Consider the following 21780-nt stretch of genomic DNA (forward strand, 5'->3'; position numbering starts at 1 on the left):
ACATAAGTGGACAATTTCATAGTCAACCAAGCTCGTGATTTTTGAGGGGAGGTGGCTAAGAATAATGCTTGATTTTGGAAAAATGCACCATCATGCAAACACATATTGAAGATACCTATGCAGTATTTTTGCCCATATTATATAAGATTTATCACTTCCACGGCTCCTCAGCCTCCCACAATTCCTCCCACAATTCTATCTCAGCCATGGGAGGAGAAGACACTGCTTTATGTATGTAGTTTTAGGAGGAACCATAAGACTCTCCCACCGCAAGAGATGAACTTGCCTGAAGGGCTTCCCAGCAGCTTTGCTGAGCTGTTGGCTCAATGTGTGAGGCTAGAAGGCCATCTCTTGGGACAGCCCAACCTAGGCTAAGAGCTGGGTGACCTCTCAAGCATATGGACAAGCCCTGTACTTTGGAGAAAGTGAGGGAGTGTACGGAGCCTCATGGCTTTCCCCAGGGTTGGGTCAATGTAAAAACGATTTACTTGTACTGAGGTTTCCACTGCAACTTAATTTTTTTTTTAATTTCATAGGTTTTTTAAAACAAAATCTAGAGCAGGTTATTTTGATGTTTGTTGAGTGAAATATAATACTATTGAAAAGCCTGTTAACTGGCGACTCCATTAAGTTTGCTAAATAACCAGAAGTTGCCGATCTTTAGTGTATATTTATTAATCAAACAAAAAGAATAAAACTAGAAAACACTTCTCTTATTTTCATTCTGTAAGGGTCACATAAAATAATATAAATTGCTATATTCAGGAATAATAGGCATCATTCTCATTCATAGAGATGAACATTGGGAAGCCAAGTACTCTACATATTATTTACTCTGTGCTTCACTGAACTTTAAAAACATAGAAAATATTTATTAAAAATATAAACTGTTGAAATAACTTGCCACTAAAAGTAATAACACACATGAAATAAAAGCCATAGGATAAAGGGGGGGGGAGCAAGTTACCTGGGTAATTTTAGTTTTGTCCTGTTGCAAGACCTTAGGTTGGAATTCTGTATCAGAGGGAGTAGGCAGGAGGCACTGATTTCCAGACTTATCATTCGTCTTGGGTCTATTTTTTTCGATATCCTCTGTATTAAGGGAAAGAGTTTAAGGTTTTTATTTGATCACTGGTTCCTTCTATGACATCGCTATTTCCAATTTCTCCTTCCTACCCGGTTCTGGAGATCTAAAGTATTCTGAACATTTAACTCTCTGCTGATTTAAATCCCATCAAATATTATGACAGCACTGATCCAGAGTCCACAAAGTGTTTAAGTGAGGCCTCTGAAATCTGAATGAAAGACATAATTTTAATAGGTTGAGCAGAGAGTGAATACATTAAGGCCATCAAATGCATTACTCAGTGCGCTGGAAAAGCTGTTGCTAAGTTGGAGTGTTTATTGGTAGGAGAGCAGTCTTGGAGGCATTTTGCAAGGAGCTGGGGAAGTTGTAGAGCAGGAAAATTACATTGTTGATCTCTGCCGCAGGTCCTTCATCTCAGATATTGTAGTTTTCATCTCCGGAGTTTCAACTGAAGTCTTTCAGAAATTTTTCTATATCTCTACTAAACATGCTCATCTTTTTCTCTGACTCCTTAAATAGATGGAATATATCACAACAATTGTTTTAATGTCCCTACTAATTCTATCATCTGGGTCCGTTTTGGTTAATTTCTCTCCTCCTTCTGGGTTGTAGTCTGCTTCTTTGCATACCTAGTAATTTTTACTGGATGCCAGACACTCTGAGTTTTGACTTGTTGAGTGCTGGCATTTTCGTATTCCTAGGAGTAGACTTGAGCTTCATTCTGATGAGCATTTAAAGTATTTGGAGATCACTTGATCGTTTTAGATCTTGTTTTTAAGTTTTAAGCTTTGTTAAGTGGCACTAAAACAATTTAGTCTAGAGAAAAAATTTTTCCTTCTAATGGAACAAAACTCTTTGAGTACTCTACCTCATTGTCCTTTGTTATCTGATGTTCAATGAATTATGTATTATGGAAAGATAAATCTTTTCTCTGTTTAAGTTATTTGGAAACAGTTTGATACTTTCAGGACTTGCTTTTATGCTTTGTTAGGCTGCCCAGAACAGCATTTACTTTAGTCTTGGGCTAAATTTCCCAACCACTGAAGCAAGAATCTGAGTATTCTATTTGATGCCCCATGAGAAGGGAAAATATGCCTCCTTCTTAAAAGTCCCATTGGTAATCTTTCTTCTTCTTCCCTAATCTTCTTCTTCCCTTCCTCCCTACAGCATTCCTGTCCCCACCATTAACACCCAACACTAAGTATAGTACTTTATAGATCTTGAAGAACCAGATATTACTAGCATATTTTGATAATTCTAAAAAAGATTACAAAATATATTTTAGAAAGTGGGGCTATAGATCTTGGGGAAGGATTTAGAAATCTACAAACATAGAGTCTTCTTGGGACCCACAAGTAGAATAATTAGGGACAAATTCTTAGTATCCAATAGAAGGGATGGTAAATCGTTCTTACCATTCTGACACTTTGCAATGCAGAGGAGGTGATACAATCCCGAGGATGCTTGTTGGGTGATTAAGGGATCATTGTGGCAACACAGAAGAGACAGTTCTGCTGCCAGGACACCCAAACATGGAGCATCAACACTTCCCTAATGGAAAAACAAAGGAGGACAAAATGCATTTGCTATGCATAGTTAACATTGAATGTCTACATCTGACCCTCTAATATATATAGCAGACTAGGATTAGAGGAGGAGCTTCAGAACTTACAAAATCTATATTCAAATCTGTTCCTGAGCCTCAATTTCCTCATCTATGAAATGTGGATAACAAATGCTACCTTGTAATAGTTATTGGGGGCTATTTATGACAAAAAAGATAGTTCTTAGCAAAGTGCTTGGAAAGAATAGCAACTCAACTAATGCCAGTTTCTATTCCATGAATCAGGTAGCCATTTTCAGGTAGCAAATTTCCAGAATATTGGGGCAGGGATGGATACCCTAAAACTTTCATGCTTTCTTTTCTATGTATGACATACTTAAGATGACACACTTCAGTTACACTGGAGAAATGTAACTTTTCCTCCGGGAATTGTTCTGATTCTTCCCAGGGAAATTCATTTTTTAAAACTCGGGGCATTTACTTCTGATGTCAAAGCTACTATTAGAATATTTTTGTATTTCCTCCTACAATTTCCTTGACACACAGGCTACTCAAATATTTAGATTTTCATATATATATATCTCACATCTTCTTTATCCATTCATCAGTTGAACACTTGGGCTGTTTCCAAATCTTGGCTATAAATAATGCTGCTATAAACATAGGGGTGTGTGTATCCCTTTGAATTAGTGTTTTTGCATTCTTTGGATAAAGACCCAGTAGTGCAATTCCTAGATCATAGGATAGATCTATTTTTAACTTTTTGAGGAACCTTCATACTGTTTTCCAGAGTGGCTGCACCAGTTTGCATTTCCACCAACAGTGCCAGAGGGTTCCTTTTCCTCCACATCCTTGCCAAAACCTGTTGTTTCTTGTGTTTTTGATTTTAGCCATTCTGACAGTGGGAGGTGGTATTTCATTGTAGTTTTGATTTACAGTTCCTTGATGATAAGTGATGATGAGCATCTTTTCATGTGTCTGTTGGCCATCTGGATGTCTTCTTTGGAGAAATACCTATTTATGTCTTCTGCCCATATTTTGATTGGATTATATGTTTTTCGGGTGTTGAGTTTTCTAAGTTCTTTATATATTTTGGATACTAACTTTTTATCAGATATGTCATTTGCAAATATATTCTCCTATTCCATAGGTGGTCTTTTAGTTTTGTTGGTTGTTTCCTTCTCTGTGCAGAAAATTTTTATTCTGATGTAGTCCTAATAGTTTATTTTTGCTTTTATTTCCCTTGCTTCAGGGGACCTATCTAGAAAAAAGTTGCTGTGGTCAATGTCAAAGAAGTTACTACCTGTGTTCTCTTCTAGGATTTTTGTGGTTTCAGGTTTCACATTTAGATCCTTAATCCATTTTGAGTTTATTATTGTGTGTGGTGTAAGAAAGTGGTCATTTTCATTATTTCGCATGTTTCTGTCCAGTTTTCCCAACACCATTTGTTGAAGACACTGTCTTTTCCCATTGGGTATTCTTTCCTGCTTCATTGAAGATTTATTGACAATATAATTGTGGGTTTGTTTCTGGGTTTTCTATTCTGTTCTATTGATCTATGTTTCTATTTTTGTGCTGGTACCATAATGTTTTGATATACAGCTTTGTAATATAAATTATGTCCAGACTTGTGCTGTCTCCAGCTTTGCTTTTCTTTTTCAAGACTGTTTGGCTATTCAGGGTCTTTTGTGCTTCCATACAGATTTTAGGGTTATTTGTTTTAGCTCTATGAAAAATGCCGGTGATATTTTCATAGGGATTGCATAAAATCTGTAGATTGCTTTGGGTAGTATAGACAATATTTGTTCTTCCAATCCATGAGCATGGAATGTCTTTCTGTTTCTTTGTGTCATCTTTAACTTCTGTCATCAGTGTTGTTATAGTTTTCAGAGTATAGATCTTTAACCTCCTTGGTTTGGTTTATTTCTAGGTATCTTATTATTTTTGGTGCAGTTGTAAATGGGATTGTTTTCTTAATTTCTTTTTCTGATGCTTCATTATTGGTGTATAGAAATGCAATAGATTTCTGTAGATTGATTTTGTATCCTGTGACTTTACTCAATTTGATCATCAGTTCTAAGTTTTTTGGTGGGTTTTTTTGAGTTCTCTATATAGAGTATCATGTAATCTGCAAATAGTGAATGTTTCCATTGTTCCTCATCAATTTAGATGCCTTTTATTTATTTATTTTTTTGTTGTCTGATTGCTGTGGCTAGGACTTCCAGTGCTATGTCGAATAAAAGTGGTGAGAATGGGCATCCTTGTCTTCTTCCTGATCTTAAGAGAAAAGCTCTCAGTTTTTCCCTAGTAAGGATGATGTGAGCTGTGGGTTTTTCATAGATAGCTTTCATTATGCTGAGATATGTTCCCTCTAGACCTATGTTGTTGAGGGTTTTTATCATGAATGGATATTGCATTTTGAAATTAGCATTTGAAATTAGCATTGGAAAAAGAATGCTTTTTCTGCATCTATTGAAATGATTGTATGGTTCTTATCCTTTTATTGATGTGATGTATCACGTTGAATGATTTGTGAATATTGAACCACACTTACATCCTGGGAATAAATTCCACTTGATCATGGTGAATGATTTTTTTAATGTATTGGTGGATTCTATTTGCTAATATGTTGTTGAGGATTTTGATTATCAGAGATATTGATCTCTAGTTCTCTTTTTTTGTGGTGTCTTTATCTGGTTTTGGTATCAGGGTAACGCTGGCCTCATAGCATGAATTTGGAAGTTTTCTTTCCTCTTTTATTTTTTGGAATACTTTGAAAGACTAGGTAGTAACTCTTCTTTAAATGTTTTGTAGAATTCACCTGTGAAGCTGTCTGGTCCTGGACTTTTGTTTTTTGGGAGCTTATTGATTACTGATTCAATTTCATTGCTGGTAATCAGTCTGCTCAAATATTCTATTTCTTCCTGTTCAGTTTTTGGTAGTTTATATGTTTCTAGGAATTTATTTATTTCTTCTAGTTTGTCCAATTTGTTGACATATCATTTTTCATAATATTCTCTTAAAATTGTTTATTTTTCTATGGTGATGGTTGTTAGTTCTCTCTCATTTATAATTTTATTTATGTGAGTCTTTTCTCTTTTCTCATATTAAGTTTGGCTAGAGGTTTATCAATTTTATTGATTTTTTTCAGAGAACCAGCTCCTGGTTTTACTGATCTGTTCTATTGGGGTTTTTGTTCGTTTGTTTGTTTGGTTTGTTTTGTTTTTAGTTTCTATATTATTTGCTTCTGCTCTAACCTTTATTATTTTCTTTCTTCTGCTGGTTTTAGGTTTTGTTTGTTGTTCTTTTTCTAGCTCCTTTCGGTGTAAGGTTAGGTTGTTTATTTGAGAGTTCTCTTACTTCTGGAGGTCGGCTTGTATTGCTATAAACTTCCCTCTTAGAACTGCTTTTGCTGCATTCCAAAGGTTTTGAACCATGTGTTTTCATTTTCATTTGTTTCCAAGTAATTTTTAAATTTTCTTTTATTTCCTGGTTGATCCATTCATTGTTTAGTTGCAAGTTATTTAACTTCCATTTATTTGTGGTTTTTCTAAATTTTTTCTTATGGTTGATTTCTAGTTTCATAATGTTGTGGTCAGAAAAGATGTGTAGTATGACTTTGATCTTTTTGAATTTGTTGAGAGTTTTTTCATGTCCTAGTATGTGATCTATTCTGGAGAATGTTCCGTGCACTTGAGAAGAAAGTGTATTCTGCTGTTTCAGGATGGAGTGCTCTGAATATATCTGTTATACCCATCCGGTCTAGTGTGTCATTCAAAACCACTGTTTCCGTGTTGATTTTCTGTTTGAATGATCTGTCCATTAATGTAAGTGGGGTGGTGAAGTCCCTTACTATTTCTGTATTACTATCAATTAATTCTTTTATGTTTGTAATGAATTGTTTTATGTATTTGGGTATCCCATGTTAGGTGCATAAACATTTATAATTGTTGTATCTTCTTGTTGGAAAGCCCATTTTATTATTATATAGTGACTTTCTTTGTCTCTTGTTACAATCTGTTTTAAAATTTTTTTAAATTTATTTTTGCAAGAGAGAAAGAGAGAGAGTGAGAGAGCACAAGCAGGGGGAGGGGCAGAGGGAGTAGCAGACTCCCAACTGAGTGGGGATCATGACCTGAGCTGAAGGCAGATGCTTAACTGACTGAGCCACCCAGGCGCCCCTACAATCTGTTTTAAAGTTTAGTTTTCCGACATATGCTTTGGTACTCTGACTTCCTTTTGATGTTCATTAGCATGAGAAATGTTTTTCCATCCCCTTGCTTTCAATCTGCAGGTCTGATGTGAGTCTCTTGTAGGAAGCATATAGATAGGTCTTGTTTTTTTAACCATTCTGTTAGCCTATGTCTTTTGATTGGAGCATTTAATCTATTTACATTCAAAGTAATTATTGTTAGATATGTATTTATTGCCATTTCATTACCTGTTTTGTGGCTGATTCTGAAGATTTTCTCTGATCCTTTCTTGTCTTTCTCTCTATTGTAGTTTACTGGTTTTCTTTAGTGATATATTTGGTTTTTTTTCCTTTATTCTTCGCATGTTTACTAGTTGTTTTTGATATATGGTTACCATTAGGTTGTATATAACCTCTTCAGTCTATATTAAGTTTATGGTCACTTAAATTTGAACCCATTCTCTTCTCTTCTCCTCCCCACATTTTAGGTATATGTTGTCATATTTTACATCTTTTTATTTTGTGAGTTCCTTGACTGATTCTTTTCACAGAAATATTCATTTTTTTTACTGCTTTTGTATTTCCTATCTTTATACTGCCAATTGTGATCTTTGGTTTCCGCTCAGACAGTCCCCTTTAGTATTTCTTGCAGGGCTGGTTTAGTGGTCATGAACTCCTTTAGTTTTTGTTTGTTGGGAAACTCTTTATCTCTCCTTCTTTTCTGAATAACAGCCTTGCTGGATAGAATATTCTTGGTTGCAGATACATCCCATTCAGCACTTTGAATATATCATGCCACTATCTTCTGGCCTGCCAAGTTTCTGTTGAAAAATCTCCTGCCAGCCTCATGGGTTTTCCCTTGTAACTGAGTGATGTCTTTTGTCTTGTTGCTTTAATTTTTTTTTCTTTATCACTATATTTTGCCATTTTAATGGCAATATGTCTTGGTGCGAGTCTGCTTTTGTTGATTTTGTTGGATGATCTCCGTGCCTCCTGGATCTCGATGTCTGTTTCCTTCCCCAAAACTTTTCAGCTATTATTTTTTTCGATAAAATTTCTCCCTGCTTTTTTCTTCTACTTCTGGGACTCCTACAATATGAGTGTTATTATGTCTGATGGAATCACTGAGTTCCCTGTCTATTATAATTTTGTATAATTCTTTTCTCTCTTTTGTTCACCTTGATTACTTTCCATTACTCTGTCTTCTAGGTCATTGATTTGTTCCTCAGTTTCTCCAAGCCTGCTATTCATTCCATCAGTCCTCTTTCTGATTTCATTTATTGAGCCCTTTACCTATGCTATGTCATTCTGTATCTCTGTGTTAACGCTCTCACTGATGCTTTCCACTCTCTTCTGTTTTTCACTTAGATCTGGCTGTGGCCTCGTCCTGTTCTTTTATTTGGGACTAATTTCTCTGTCTTCTTATTTTGTTTAAGTCTCTGTACCTGCTTCTGTGTGTTGGAACAGTCAGCTACATATCCTTGTTCTTGAAGGTAATGGCCTTATGAAGAAGAGATCCTGTAGCAGCCTGCAGTGTAGTGTCCCCTCTTCCCCAGGGCTTGTTGTTTCAGGGAATATCTCCAATGTGTGCTGTGTGCACTCTGCTGTTCTGTCCTGGCCATCTTATCCTTCAGGCCAGTTGTCTGCAGAGATTCTCTTTACCTATTGTGGGCAGTGTTTGGTTCCAGGCCTGAATGTGGCAAGTTTTAACTATGTGTGCTCTGGTCTGCTTGTGAGATGAGACCTGTCACCACCACTACCAGAACGGAAACCCTGCAAAACTCCCAGGTCAGGAGACTGAGTGTGGGCAGGGGTTTGGGCCATTCTTCTGGGAAAGAGGGCCTACTGGGCTGGGACTAAGGCAAGCGTGATTGGGAAGGGTGGTTCTACTGGATCATGGGGTGTCAGGGCTTGGTGTAAGAAAGTTAGGTAGCTAGTGTTGGTGCTGTGCTGGTCCCTATGCGTGGCTCTGGGTTAATTCTGAGGGGCAGGGGAGTTCCTTTGCTCCTGGAGGAGTCTCTCCATGAATGCTGCCTCTCTGGGACACACTCGGAGAAGAACAAATAATGTCCCCACTGTGTGCCTCGAGTGCTCTTCATATCACTGTTTCCACACTGTATGTCCGCACGCTGTTTGTCCTGCCTTCTCTCTAATAGCAGCACCCTGTGGCTTTCCCAGAGCCAAGCCTGCTGACCTTTAAAACTCCAGGCTTTAAGCCCCAGTGGTTGCAAGAACTTAGGAAATTTGGCCCCTCTTGCATTCCAAGCCAACTGCTATGGAGAAATCATCTTCCTGTGTGCTTCCCTCTGTGCTATTCTATCTCTTGCCCTTCCCCACCATAGCGTTCATGATTCATTTCTCTCCCAGACTGTGTGAACACACTTCCTACCATCTTTGATTTGGACTCTTTGCTACCTTTAGTTGTGGAGTTTGTTCTGCTGATCTTCAGATTTCTGGGGTATTTAGGATAATTTGTTAATTATCTACTTGTATTCATGAGACAAAGTGAGTCTACGTCCTCCTACTCCACTGCCATCGTCCTCCTTAAATCTCACCCACCTTTCAAATGCTGATGTGCCAAAGGAACAAACCCAGGGAAAATTTTTATGTTAATGATATAAGGTAACATGTTTAGCTCACATTTCCTTGCCTGTTTGAAAATTGAATAGTTTAGTTGAAGGGACGCATATTCTTTGAGTGTAGAAGTTTTTTTCACCATGATAGCACATAGGTCCTATAGGGAGAATTACTACATTAAAAAGTATTTTTGATAGAATACAAATGGTAGTCAGGATTGTTCAATAGGATAAGGGCCTCTGAGACTCTGGAAGACAATGGCTAGGGTAGTTTATGAAACAAAACAAAACAAAACAAAAAAAAAAAAAAAAAAACAAGAAGTCTTTCCAGTGAATGGGCAGCACCTGAGAACAGAATGGATGGTTACACATAATTAGAGAAGGGCAAAACAAATCTTCACTGATTATCTTCAATATGTCAGACATAGAGATACTCAGACAAGGCCTGTGGGAAGCTTAGCTTTTAATTTAATAATACATTTGACTGTTTTATTTCATATATTTGTCCTTTGGCCTCCATTACTTTCATGGACTTAACCATCTTTAGAGAACATTATCATAAAGAGAAAGTTGACTTTTTATGCCTCATTGACTTTGATGAACTGGTTGATGCTAGCTTAGCTTCCATGTTCTGGAAAATGCTAGTGTGCTTCCACCTGGTGGCACCTACTGAACATTGCAGAACAAAGTAATAGGTTATCCTACTTGGCTTCTCACACATATCTCAGTTACAGGTAGGAACCCTCAATTCATGAGAGCTTTCTACCACAGAAGTGCACATTTATTTTTTCACAATTGAGGGGTGAGCTATGTGTAGGGGAGAATGAACTTTATGAACATAATCGAAACTGAGAGATGATAGAAGATGACAAAACTCCAAAATGTCTTACCTGTTGCCTGAGTGGAACTCACTAGAATGAATGAATGAATATATGTATATTGAATGAAAATGCAAAAGCAGATAGAAGCATGTGAATAGATCTCGATCAGGCAGTCACCATCAAATACTTGCTGAGTGCATGAAACATTTAGGAACTGAGCAGAAAATAGGCCAGAGTTGTGAACTACACTTAATCTCAAACCTTGCTGCAAAATTTAGTATGATCAGCCTTTCAAATATCTGAATGAATAGCCAACCATTTTAGAGAACCAGAGAACCAGAAGATTAAAACAAAGCACTCCATCTTTCTTTTGAAATAGAGAATCAATGTGATGCAAAGAACATCATGGACTACCTTTCCTCATGTAAGTATATAACATCCTAAAGCTGAGTTTAAACAAAATAGTAAAAATTCAGATATGTTCTAAGGTTTATCTAGGCTTTTTGTCTCAATATGTCTGGAAGCTATTTGCATAAGTAGTGGAAAATGACTACATGAAGATGATATCATGAATGTATGTGTCGGATCCTCTTTATTCTGATCTCCTGAAATTATTCAAACAATCAGATAAGCAATTAGAAGTGAATGTTTAAAAATCACAGTTAAGGATGAATTGCAAAACAGAGGCTGAATACACAGTATCCATAAGAGAGAGAAATGTTCATAGATAGTAAGATTTCTGAGAAGGAAGGTGACGATGTTGTGAAAAATATAGAAAACCTCAGCAAATACTGACAATTATGAGATGCTTATTTGTTCTTCGTCTGAAATGCAACAATTAGAAAGTCCAATTACTTCCCAGTGTTGGTGAAGGTGTAGGGAAACAACCTCTCTAACATCCACAGGAATACAAATTGGAGATAATTTTGTAGTGTTAGGAATTAGAGACTATTCCTACTCTTTGATCTATTATCTTTCTAAGTATTTCTAAGTACATACATACTTGAACAAAGATGACCATTTGTATATTGTTGAACTAGGAAAAACCTAAATATACCTGAGTGTCCATCTATAAGTAGACTACAATACATTAAAACTATGGGATATATGCTTTGGCTGAAAGAATGAGATAACTCTCCACTTGTTGCTATGAAAATATCTGAGGAACATACTGTTCAGTGAAAAAATCAAATTGCAGAACCATGTGTAAATATAATGTGATTTTAATAAAGAAGCACTGAGCAAAAAAGGATGTATCTCAGTTTGTGCATGTCTATGCGGGTGTGTACACAGAAGGCTTTCTGGCAGGACCCATATCACAGCAGCATAGTAGGGGGGAGATTAGGGTGTTTTCATGTTTTACAATGAGAAGACTCAGGAATTACTTGTATAAATTTCAAATAAATATATAGTAAATATATAATGGTTTTAAAAATATTTTAGGAAAAGGAGAAATAAGAAGGAAAGTGGGGATAGAAGGGATAGAAGGGTGTATAAGGTTGCAGATAACATTGATCGAGAGCCACAGAGGAGAATCCAGAGAGTCAGCAAAAATTTTGACACATTCATTCTGTTTGCGGAAAGCATAAAGGGTCTTCATCAATTGGTTGAGAGACTCTGCTCTGATTGACATAAAATCATGTAGTATATTGGCTCTTTTCTTAATATCCCAACCTGCCAGCATGCTCATAGTTTTCAAGACCCAAGACTTGGAAAGCAGCTCTACAGAAATGCAGTCTTCAAAAGCAGTGGCGCGATGGCACTGTGTGACTTACATATCCCTTGACTCTCCTGGATGCAAAGTTCAGCACCCTGCTGATGATCACTACAATTCTCTCCTGCAGGTACGAACTGTCTTCATTCATCCACACAGCCATGTCCTGTGGAAAACATAAGAATCATCCTAGAGCATGGTGTTTCCATCTCTACAAGTCCCCTCTGTTTAGTCTTCAACTTCCATCTCTACAAGTCCCCTCTGTTTAGTCTTCAACTTTACCGAGTCAAGGGTCTCCATGGACCCCTGATTATTTCACATCTAACCTACATTTATCTCCAACAGATGACAACAAGCTAGCTGTACACGGCAAGCTATCTAGTATACTACTTCATCTACTGCAGTAACTACACTCAGGTTGTATGTTATTTAATTTTATACACCAAATACTTACTAATGATGTGCATCGCTGTGTCCATCATCAGGAAAAGTTTAACAGGAAGCTATCATGGGATTGTTAGTTGCCTCTCCTTTTTTTTTTCTTTCAAAGTACATATCCTCTCTCTCTCTTTCTCTCTAATCACAGGATCTGATTTTCGGTTTTAAAAAAGAATTGAAATGTCATCTGATCCTGAAATGTCATCTTACTGCAGAATTTCCTCTGCAGATTCAACACTCAGATATTTTCTGGCTCATAGTTGCAGAGAATATTCCTGGAGACAGCTCAGTTAGAAAGTTCTTGCTAATTTGGATTCAACTCCATCCTGCTGTAACTTCTATTTGTTCTAAATCTTCAGATGCAGGAATGTATTTACAAGCTTGGGAAGGGAAGATGACTGCATATGCCTCACGTACCAACCACCACTAACAGATTTCTTAAGACACTCCATTGGAGTCCGCAGTATTTATGCTAAATCTCCTCCCTTTCACTTGCTCTCATTGTATAAACCTGTGCTGACGTCCATTTCCTAGGGCAGAAGAGTCTCTAAATCCCAGGGGGGTCAGCCTTTGCCTTTTCCAGGAGTGGGATTTTAGCTTTTTTTGAGAATCAAGTCAGTTTCTAGACATGGAAGGTATAAAAACAACATGGATAAGTAACAGGTTACGAAGTTAGAGTAGCTCTCCCATTCATGAGCATTACACATATTACCGCTCTTCTCTCTGCTTCCATGTCTTTATCAGCAAAATGGGGGAACATAATAGTAACTTCCTCAGAGGGATATTTTAAGGATTAAATGAGATAACCTATATATGAAGTATTCAGCTTAGTGCCTGATGTAGAGTAAATACTCAAAAAAACCAAACCAAAACAGTGGCTTATTGTTTGAAAGAGCGTGCATGGGGAGATGGTTGTAATAATGGGATAATACTAACCATTTTAAAGGGTTGTGAGGTTAAATTTTTTAAATGCACAGAAAATATTTGACTCAAATTAGGCACAAATTAACTCCGTATATTTTATTTTCCCTCATATTCCTTCTTGTCTTCACAGATACCAATTCTGCTTTACTTGAATGTATTTTATGATTTGCACAAACTCATGATGCTCCTGGTAGATTAAGTCCATTTGGTTTCCCAGTATTTCCAGACAGGTGTCCCTAATGCCATCCTGTTAGAAGCAGTTGAAGATCATAAGACATCCTGAGCAGTCCCCTGTCTTTGCCTGGGATGTTAAAAACACAGTGGGGTCTGGATATAAGTGGGGATTTGGGCAATTGTTAGGCTTTCCTCTGATACCATGGTATCCATGAAGATAGGATGCTTTAGCTCCAGAGTTGTTGGGGAGGAAGCAAGCATACAGACACCATCGAAGTATTGTTGCATGGATCTGCAGGTAGTTCAAACCAATCACCCTCTCTTTTCTGCTAACCCATATTGTATTCACTATTACATTGCCACATAACATTTGGCTTCTTAAGTGTTTTGTTGATGCCATCTTCCCAAAATTGAATTCTTAACAGTATGTCTCTGTAATTCAAATAAAGGGAAGTGATTTCATTTGGGGGATAATTATATGGCTTGTGAGGAAAAGAAAAAAATTCAGCTACCAAATACTTGAAGAAGACGTAAGTATGGGAAAAGGGAAATAATAAGTGAAATATAGCGAGCTCTTTAGATTTAAAACAAGTAAACAAAATTGCTTATTTTCCCTTTACTTTACCTTTAAGATTTGCAGTTTGTAGAGGTCTTTAGACACTAAGATCAGAAGAGTGTCCTCAAATATGTTGAGAATATTTTGATATAAATTCTGAAAAACAAAAAAGTTACACAACCAGCCAGCCAGATAAAATTATGTATAATTTTACTCAGTATCTGTGGTTTTGTGTCCTGGGGTCCTGCATTCTCCCCATAAACTGAAGGTAAGAAAAGAGGCAGCTGTAGAGATGAGACCTCTCTCAGTACCATGTGCCATGAACTGCACCTCCACCTTTTAGGGCAGGTGCACCATGCAGCTGTGCTGAGGAAATAGAGGCCGGAGATACTGCTCACTTTACTGTAGGCATATTCCTCTCTCCACCTTTCTTTGCTCCTATTTCCCCTCTTGCAGCATTTCCCCATCAACTCTTGTCCTTGCTAAAACAATTAACCAAAAATCTCTCCACTCATTTGTTCCTATAACTCCTATACCATCCATTAAATCCCATGAGTTGTAGAATTCACAAGAAGTCCAGGGGGTATAGATTAATGCTGGAATATACTGTTAATCTATTGTATCTCAAAAGGGGGAAGGAGATAACAACAAAGAGTATGACCTGTGGAGGGGCAGTCTGCAGGATTGCTGTGGTGCATAACAATGTCTCATAATAATTAAGGAAGTAGAGACTCACCTCCAAGTCCTCTTTTTCATTGTCACTGTTTCCCATGTCCCTCACTTTCTCAAGACTTGGTAAAGCAAATACCATTTTAAAGGATGACTCTATTATCTTCAGTTGGGTTTCAAACTGCAGTAAGGGATCTACAAAGCTGGTAAGAAAAAGTTGTAATTATTAAATAGAGGAGAGAACAAATGTAACCTACGTTTAGTGGCTTTTTCTCGCGTAAGAGAGAATGTACTAGAAAATGAGGCCCAGTTCTTGGCTTTATATAACATGTGGGTTTTAAATAGTCTCATAAAAATGACAATGGTCCTTTAAATATAAAGGAATGAGTTTCTTTTTAAAAATCATCGGTAATCAGTTATTTAGAAACCAGAATATATTTCTCCATAGACATAATAATGTAAAGAGTGGTTACATTTCCAGGCAAGCCCACAAAGCCATGCTGAGCTTTAGTTGAAATATATCACTGCCACATCTCCTCTAAACCGGGATACTATGCTTCGTACATTTTAATATTTCTGAAATTATTGGGATGCATCCTCCAATTCTTGGCAAATAAATCTGCCCATCAGCAGTTGGAAAGATAAGTTATGACATAGTTGTTATTCCTTAGATATGTGTGATGTAGATAAGAGTTCTTCCTGATTTTTTTTAAAAGTATTTTCTTATTTTTTGAAAAGATGGTGATATAGATGGTAAGGTAGGAAATTTTATGCTGGACTCAGAATATCTTTTCTCTACTGGACAGGAAAATCAAAGTGTCTAATGCCCACTGTTTGAAATGGAATCTCTTAGAATATATTAGATAATTTTCAAATCTTGGGAAGATTAATTTGACTATTCATGGCTTTAATGAATTATTAGACTCTGGACAGCTATCTGTCGAGAGCTTCCAGTAGAATTTTCAGGGGAAGGTATTTAACTTTTAGGGATAAATAACTTGGCTTAGAAAAATGCAAAATAAAGATTTTGATGAAATAGAAAATAGTTTTTTCAACGTACTTTGAAATCATACTGCTAGTCCTAAAAAATGCTAAAATGCTCCAAGTCATGAATAAAGATTAGAAAAGTAGCATGACCCTCTAAGGCCGTGAATAACTGCTAATGGGAAACAGATCTTCAAATTTTGAATGTGAGGAAGGTTGAGTGTGAGACATTGGTGATACTAAAGAGGAAAGACACATGCAAATCTATGGGTCAACATGGACAATTGCCACTAAGGGTACATTATTTTTTTTTTGGACCCAAATATAATTTGCTTTCAGAAGAGTAGTTATTAAATTACTAGTGTGTTTTACAATAAGGGACGTCTTAGAATTAAAAATGTCAGTGTACATGCTTTTTTTATATTCCAGGGTGCATAACCAGGTGATATAGAAAAGAACTTGAGAAGGAAGAATAAGCATTCTTCACTAAATTACTGTATGATCAGTAAGCAAAAGGCCATACGTATTTTTGCAAGTATAATTTGAAGAATCACAATTGAAGAAAACAAAGTAAATGCTTCCTAATAAAAGCATGGGGGAAATTATATTAAACATGCTCACAAATAACTCAGGAGGGACATTTTAATATGATACAATGTTTAGTTCAAATGAAAGAATATTAAGATATATACATACAATCATTTAAAATAATAAAAGTAGCTAATAACACGCAGAAAAAAGTTAAATTATTAAAATAATTATTAAAATGTAAAAAGTATTAATTTATTAAAAGTACAAGGAGAAATAGAATTTTTTAGGATATCTAATTTATTTATTTATTTATTTTTAATAATTTTTTTTAAAGATTTTACTTATTTATTCGACAGAGATAGAGACAGCCAGCGAGAGAGGGAACACAAGCAGGGGGAGTGGGAGTGGAAGAGGCAGGCTCATAGCGGAGGAACCTGATGTGGGGCTCGATCCCATAATGCCGGGATCACACCCTGAGCCGAAGGCAGACGCTTAACCGCTGTGCCACCCAGGCGCCCCTTAATAATAATTTTTTATTACATTATGTTAGTCACCATACAGTACATCATTAGTTTTTGATGTAGTGTTCCATGATTCATTATTTGCATATAACACCCAGTGCTCCATGCAATATGTGCCCTCCTTAATACTCATCACTGGCCTATCCCAATCCCCCACCCCCCTTCCCTTTGAAGCCCTCAGTTTGTTTCCCAGAGGAGAAATAGAAATTATTAAAGAAAACTATTAAAGATACAAGAAAAACAGACACAGTTATAGAAGATTAAGCATTCAATCATCAGCATATGGTAGTAAAAATTAAAAACTCTGCAAAAGAGGAGATCTTTACTAAAATTAATAGGGAGTTATAAATAAATTACATTAAATGAGATAGCAAGGATTATCTTTTCCAATAATCATGGACTGCTGACAAATATTTATCATATTTGTGAAAGGTTTTTTACAAGCTGTAAAAGATTACAAAATATAAAAGGGTATATGTTTTATTCTCAAATCACAATGAGAAATCTATTTTAAAAATGAGAAAATTCAAAGTATTTAAAAATACTTGAATACTATTAGAATTTTTCTCATTTAAAATAAAGGGCATCTGGGTGACTCAGTTAAGCGTCCCACTCTTCAACAGATGACTGGATTAAGAAGTTGTGGTCCATATATACAATGGAATATTACTCAGCTATCAGAAAGAACAAGTTCTCAACGTTTGCTACAACATGGACGGCACTGGAGGAGATAATGCTAAATGAAATAAGTCAAGCAGAGAAAGACAACTATCATATGATTTCTCTCATCTATGGAACATAAGAACTAGAATGATCAGTAGGGGAAGAAAGGGATAAAGAAAGGGGGGGTAATCAGAAGGGGGAATGAAACATGAGAGACTATGGACTATGAGAAACAAACTGAGGGCTTCAGAGGGGAGGGGGGTGGGGGAATGGGATAGGCCGGTGATGGAGGGCACGTATTGCATGGTGCACTGGGTGTTATACACAACTAATGAATCATCGAGCCTTACATCGAAAACCTGGGATGTACTGTATGGTGATTAACATAATATAATAAAAAATCATTATAAAAAAAAAAAGCAGCAGTCTGAAAAATCCCTGGGGCATATGGGATGGAGTGTTATTTACTAATCTCAGAGCCCATCCTGGAGGGACAGAAATCACTGGGGAACTCCTTCAGGAACAAAGGTACTGGCAGGACTCCTGAGGGACTTCTTCAGGACCCGAGGAGCTAGCAGGCACCATTTCACTCTTCACTCCCCTGCCCTTCGGCATAAACACACAGCCACTTGCAGGAACCAGCACTGCAAAGGCATTCACTACCTGACTTGCTTACACCAATGGCTCTACCCCACCCACCAGCTTCAGTGGATGTGCCCTTTCCAGTCAAGCTTGCCTCAGTCCTGGTGCTGTTCGTCCCCTCCCCTAGAAGATGGGCATAAACCTTGCCAGCATCGCTTCTCCTGGACCATTTTGTGGGACCTCAGTCCCCTGGTGGCAGCAGCCTCGTGGAAGACTAATGCACACCTTCCTAAAACTGTGAGCCCCACCCTAGTCACCCCATCCCACTGGTGGTGGCATATCCGCTCCAATACGCCCTTGGCCTATTCAATCAGGAGCCACAAGCCTTGCACACTTATGCAAGCAGTGTCAACAATGGCCACCCCCACTTCAAAATGACTCTGCCCTACAGCGAGGGGAAGATAACCACACATACCAGTCAGAGGGTAGCCGCAGCAGGGAGTGGGGGCAGACAACTGGTTTGATTGCAGGCCCCACCCATGAACAAAAATTTCTCAGGGGGCAACACAGGAAAAGGGCCCTGCAGTTTGGTGCTACTTTGTCTATGGCAAATGCCTGATTTGACTCAACTCTAGCCCAAGGGGGCCCCAGACTGCTCCACTAACACCACAGGGACAAGCCACTGCCCATAGGCAAATAGAGCCACTGCAGATGAATAGACTGAAGGGGAAAGGGATAAGACACAACAGCAGGGCACATGCAACACACACAGGAGGCACCCTGAAGTGTCAGGTTCTGGTCAACCAGAGATACTGCAATGCAGAGCGCTACAGGCCCTCTTCTTCATAAGGCCATTACTTTCAAGAGCAGGAGACAGAGATGACTTTCCTAACACAGAAACCCAGAGAGTTAGACAAAATGAGGAGACAGAGGAAAAAAGACAGAGGAAAGAACAGGACCAAACCACAGCAAAAGACTTAAGCAAAATGGGTATATAATAAGTCATATGTCAGATAAAGGATTTAAAGTAATGATCATAAAGATATTCACTGAACTTGAGAAAAGATTGGAGGACATCAGTGAGACCCTTAACAAAGATATAAAGAACCAATCAAAGATGAAGAACATGATAAATGAAATTAAAAATACACTAGATGGAATAAATAGCAGGCTAGAGGAAGAAGAGGAATGAATTAGCAACCTGGACGACAGAGTAATGGAAAGTAATCAAGTTAAGCAGGTGAGAGAAAAAAATTTATGCAGAATGAGAATAGACTTAGAGAACTCAGCAACTCCATCAAGCGTAATAACAGTCTCATTATAGGGATCCCAGGAGAAGAGGAGAGAGAAAAAGGGGCAGAAAATTTATTTGAAGAAATAATAGCTGAAAAGTTCCTTAATCCAGGGAAGAAAACAAATATCCAGATCCAGGGAGGCACAGAGATTCCCCAACAAAATCAACCCAATGAGGTCCACACCAAGACACATAATAATTAAAATGGCAACAAGTAGTGATACAGAGAGAATTTTAAAAGCAAGAGAAAGAAGACAGTTATGTATGAGTGAAACCCCATAAGGCTATCAGCAGATTTTTCAGCAGAAACTTTGAAGGCAAAAAAGGAGTAGCATGATATATTCAAAGTGTTGAAAGGAAAAAAAAAATCTGCAGCCAAGAATACTCTCTCCAGCAAGGCTATAATTCAGAAGAGAAAGAGAGATAAAGAGTTTCCCAGACAAACAAAAACTAAAGAAGTTCATGACCACAAAACCAGCCTTACAGGAAATGTTAAAGGAGACTGTATGATTACTTAAGAGAACATAAGTAAGAGTAAGAAAAGTAGGAAGGACAAAAGCAATAAAAATAAGTACACCTGTAAAAATCAGTCCAGGGACTCACAAAATAAAAGGATGTAAAGTATTACATCATATACCAAACATGTGGTGGGGAGAGGAGTAAAGAATGAGCTCAAACTTAAGCAACGATCAACTTAATATAGATTGATATATGCAGATAAGGTAATATACAAATCTAATGGTAACCACAAATAGAAAACCAGTAATATATATGCAAAAAATAAAGAGTAAGGAATCCAAGTATATCACTAAAGAAAGCCAGCACACTGTGAGAGAAGAGAGCAAGAGAGGAAAGGATCAGAGAAGAGCTATAAAACGACCTCAAGACAAGTAACAAAATGGCAATAAATACATAGCTATTACTTGGAATGTAAATGGACTAAATGTCCCAAACAAAAGATATAGGGTGACAGAATGGATTTAAAATCAAGACCCATCTATATACGCTGCCTACAAAAACTCATTTCGCACCTAAAGACACCTGCATATTGAAAGCAAGGGGATGGAGAAACATTTATCATGCAGATAGATGACAAAGGAAAGCCAGAGTAGCCATACTTACGGCTTTTCTCTTTGGAGAAAATAGAATTTATGACAAAACTGTAACAAGAGACAAAGAAAGGCACTATATAATAGTAATATGGACAATCCAACAAGATGATATAACAATTGTATATATTTATGCACCCAACATGGGAACACCTGGATTCATAAAACAGTTAATAACAAACATAAAGGAACTAATAGATAGTAATTCAATAATAGTAGGGGACTTTAACACCACACTTACAGCAATGGATAGATAATCCAGACAGAAAATCAACAAGGAAATGGTGGTTTTGAATGGCATGCTGGACCAGATAAAATTAACAGATATATTCAGAACACTCCATCCTAAAATAGCAGAATACACATTATTTTTAAATTATTTTTAGAGAGACAGAGTGCGTGCAAGTGGTGGTGGGGGGGGGGAGGGCGGGAGAGGGAGAAGAAGAGAGACAATCCAATCCCAAGCAGGCTCCATGCTCAGTGCAGAGCCTGACATGGGGCTCAATCCCATGACCTTGAGATCATGACCTGAGCTGAAATCAGGAGTTGGATGGCTAACTGGCTGAGGCACCCAGGGGCCCCAGAATACACGTTCTTTTTAAGTGCACATGGAACATTCTTCAGAATAGGTCATGTTATAGGCCATGAAACAAGTCTCAACAAATTCAAAAAGATCAAAGTCATACCATACATTTTCTCTGACTATCGCATATGAAACTAGAAATCAACAACCAGAAAATATCTGGAAAGAACACCAAAACATGGAGGTTAAATAACATGCTACTAAACAATGAATGGGTCAACCAGGAAATCAAAGAAGAGATTAAAAAAATTACCTGGAGAGAAATGAAAATGAAAGCACAATGGTTCAAATCATTGGACGCACCAAAAGAGAGGTATATAGCAATACAGGCCTACCTCAAGCTGCAAGAAAAATCTCAAATAAACAATCTAACTTACACCAAAGGAGCTAGGAAAAAAACAACAAACAAAACCTAAAACCAGCAGAAGGAAGGAAATAATAAAAATCAGAGCAGAAATAAATGAAACAGAAACTAAAAACACAATAAAACAGATCAATGAAACTAGGTTCTTGGAAAAAATCGATAAAATTGATAAGCCTCTAGCTAGACTTATCAAGAAAAAAAGAGAAAAGACTCAAATGAAATAAAAAAGGAGAGAGTAGAAATAACAACCAACACCACAGAAATATGAATAATTATAATAGAATATTATGAAAAATTATATTCCAACAAATTGGACAACCTGGAAGAAACGGATAAATTCCTAGAAACACATAAGCTACCAAAACAGAAACAGAAAGAAATAGAAAACTTGAACAGACCGATAAGCAGCAATGAAAATGAATCAGTATCAAAAA

General features: G+C 37.2%; 1 protein-coding gene across 1 annotated transcript in view; it reads right to left on the reverse strand.

Annotated features, from left to right (window-relative positions):
- MROH9 (maestro heat like repeat family member 9) overlaps positions 1 to 21780 on the reverse strand; it is a 63925-nt gene that overhangs the window by 36259 nt on the left and 5886 nt on the right. The window contains exons 2-6 of the mRNA XM_087866565.1: positions 14783 to 14918; positions 14116 to 14202; positions 12016 to 12120; positions 2503 to 2638; positions 968 to 1092 (exon numbers count right to left, since the gene is read on the reverse strand). Coding sequence (XP_087722691.1) covers positions 968 to 1092; positions 2503 to 2638; positions 12016 to 12120; positions 14116 to 14202; positions 14783 to 14918 — 589 coding nt within the window. The remainder of the gene's footprint in view (positions 1 to 967; positions 1093 to 2502; positions 2639 to 12015; positions 12121 to 14115; positions 14203 to 14782; positions 14919 to 21780) is intronic.

This window comes from Ursus americanus, chromosome 2 (assembly GCF_024610735.1).
Source record: "Ursus americanus isolate L20-20 chromosome 2, mUrsAme1.1.p, whole genome shotgun sequence".
NCBI classification, from domain to species: domain Eukaryota; kingdom Metazoa; phylum Chordata; class Mammalia; order Carnivora; family Ursidae; genus Ursus; species Ursus americanus.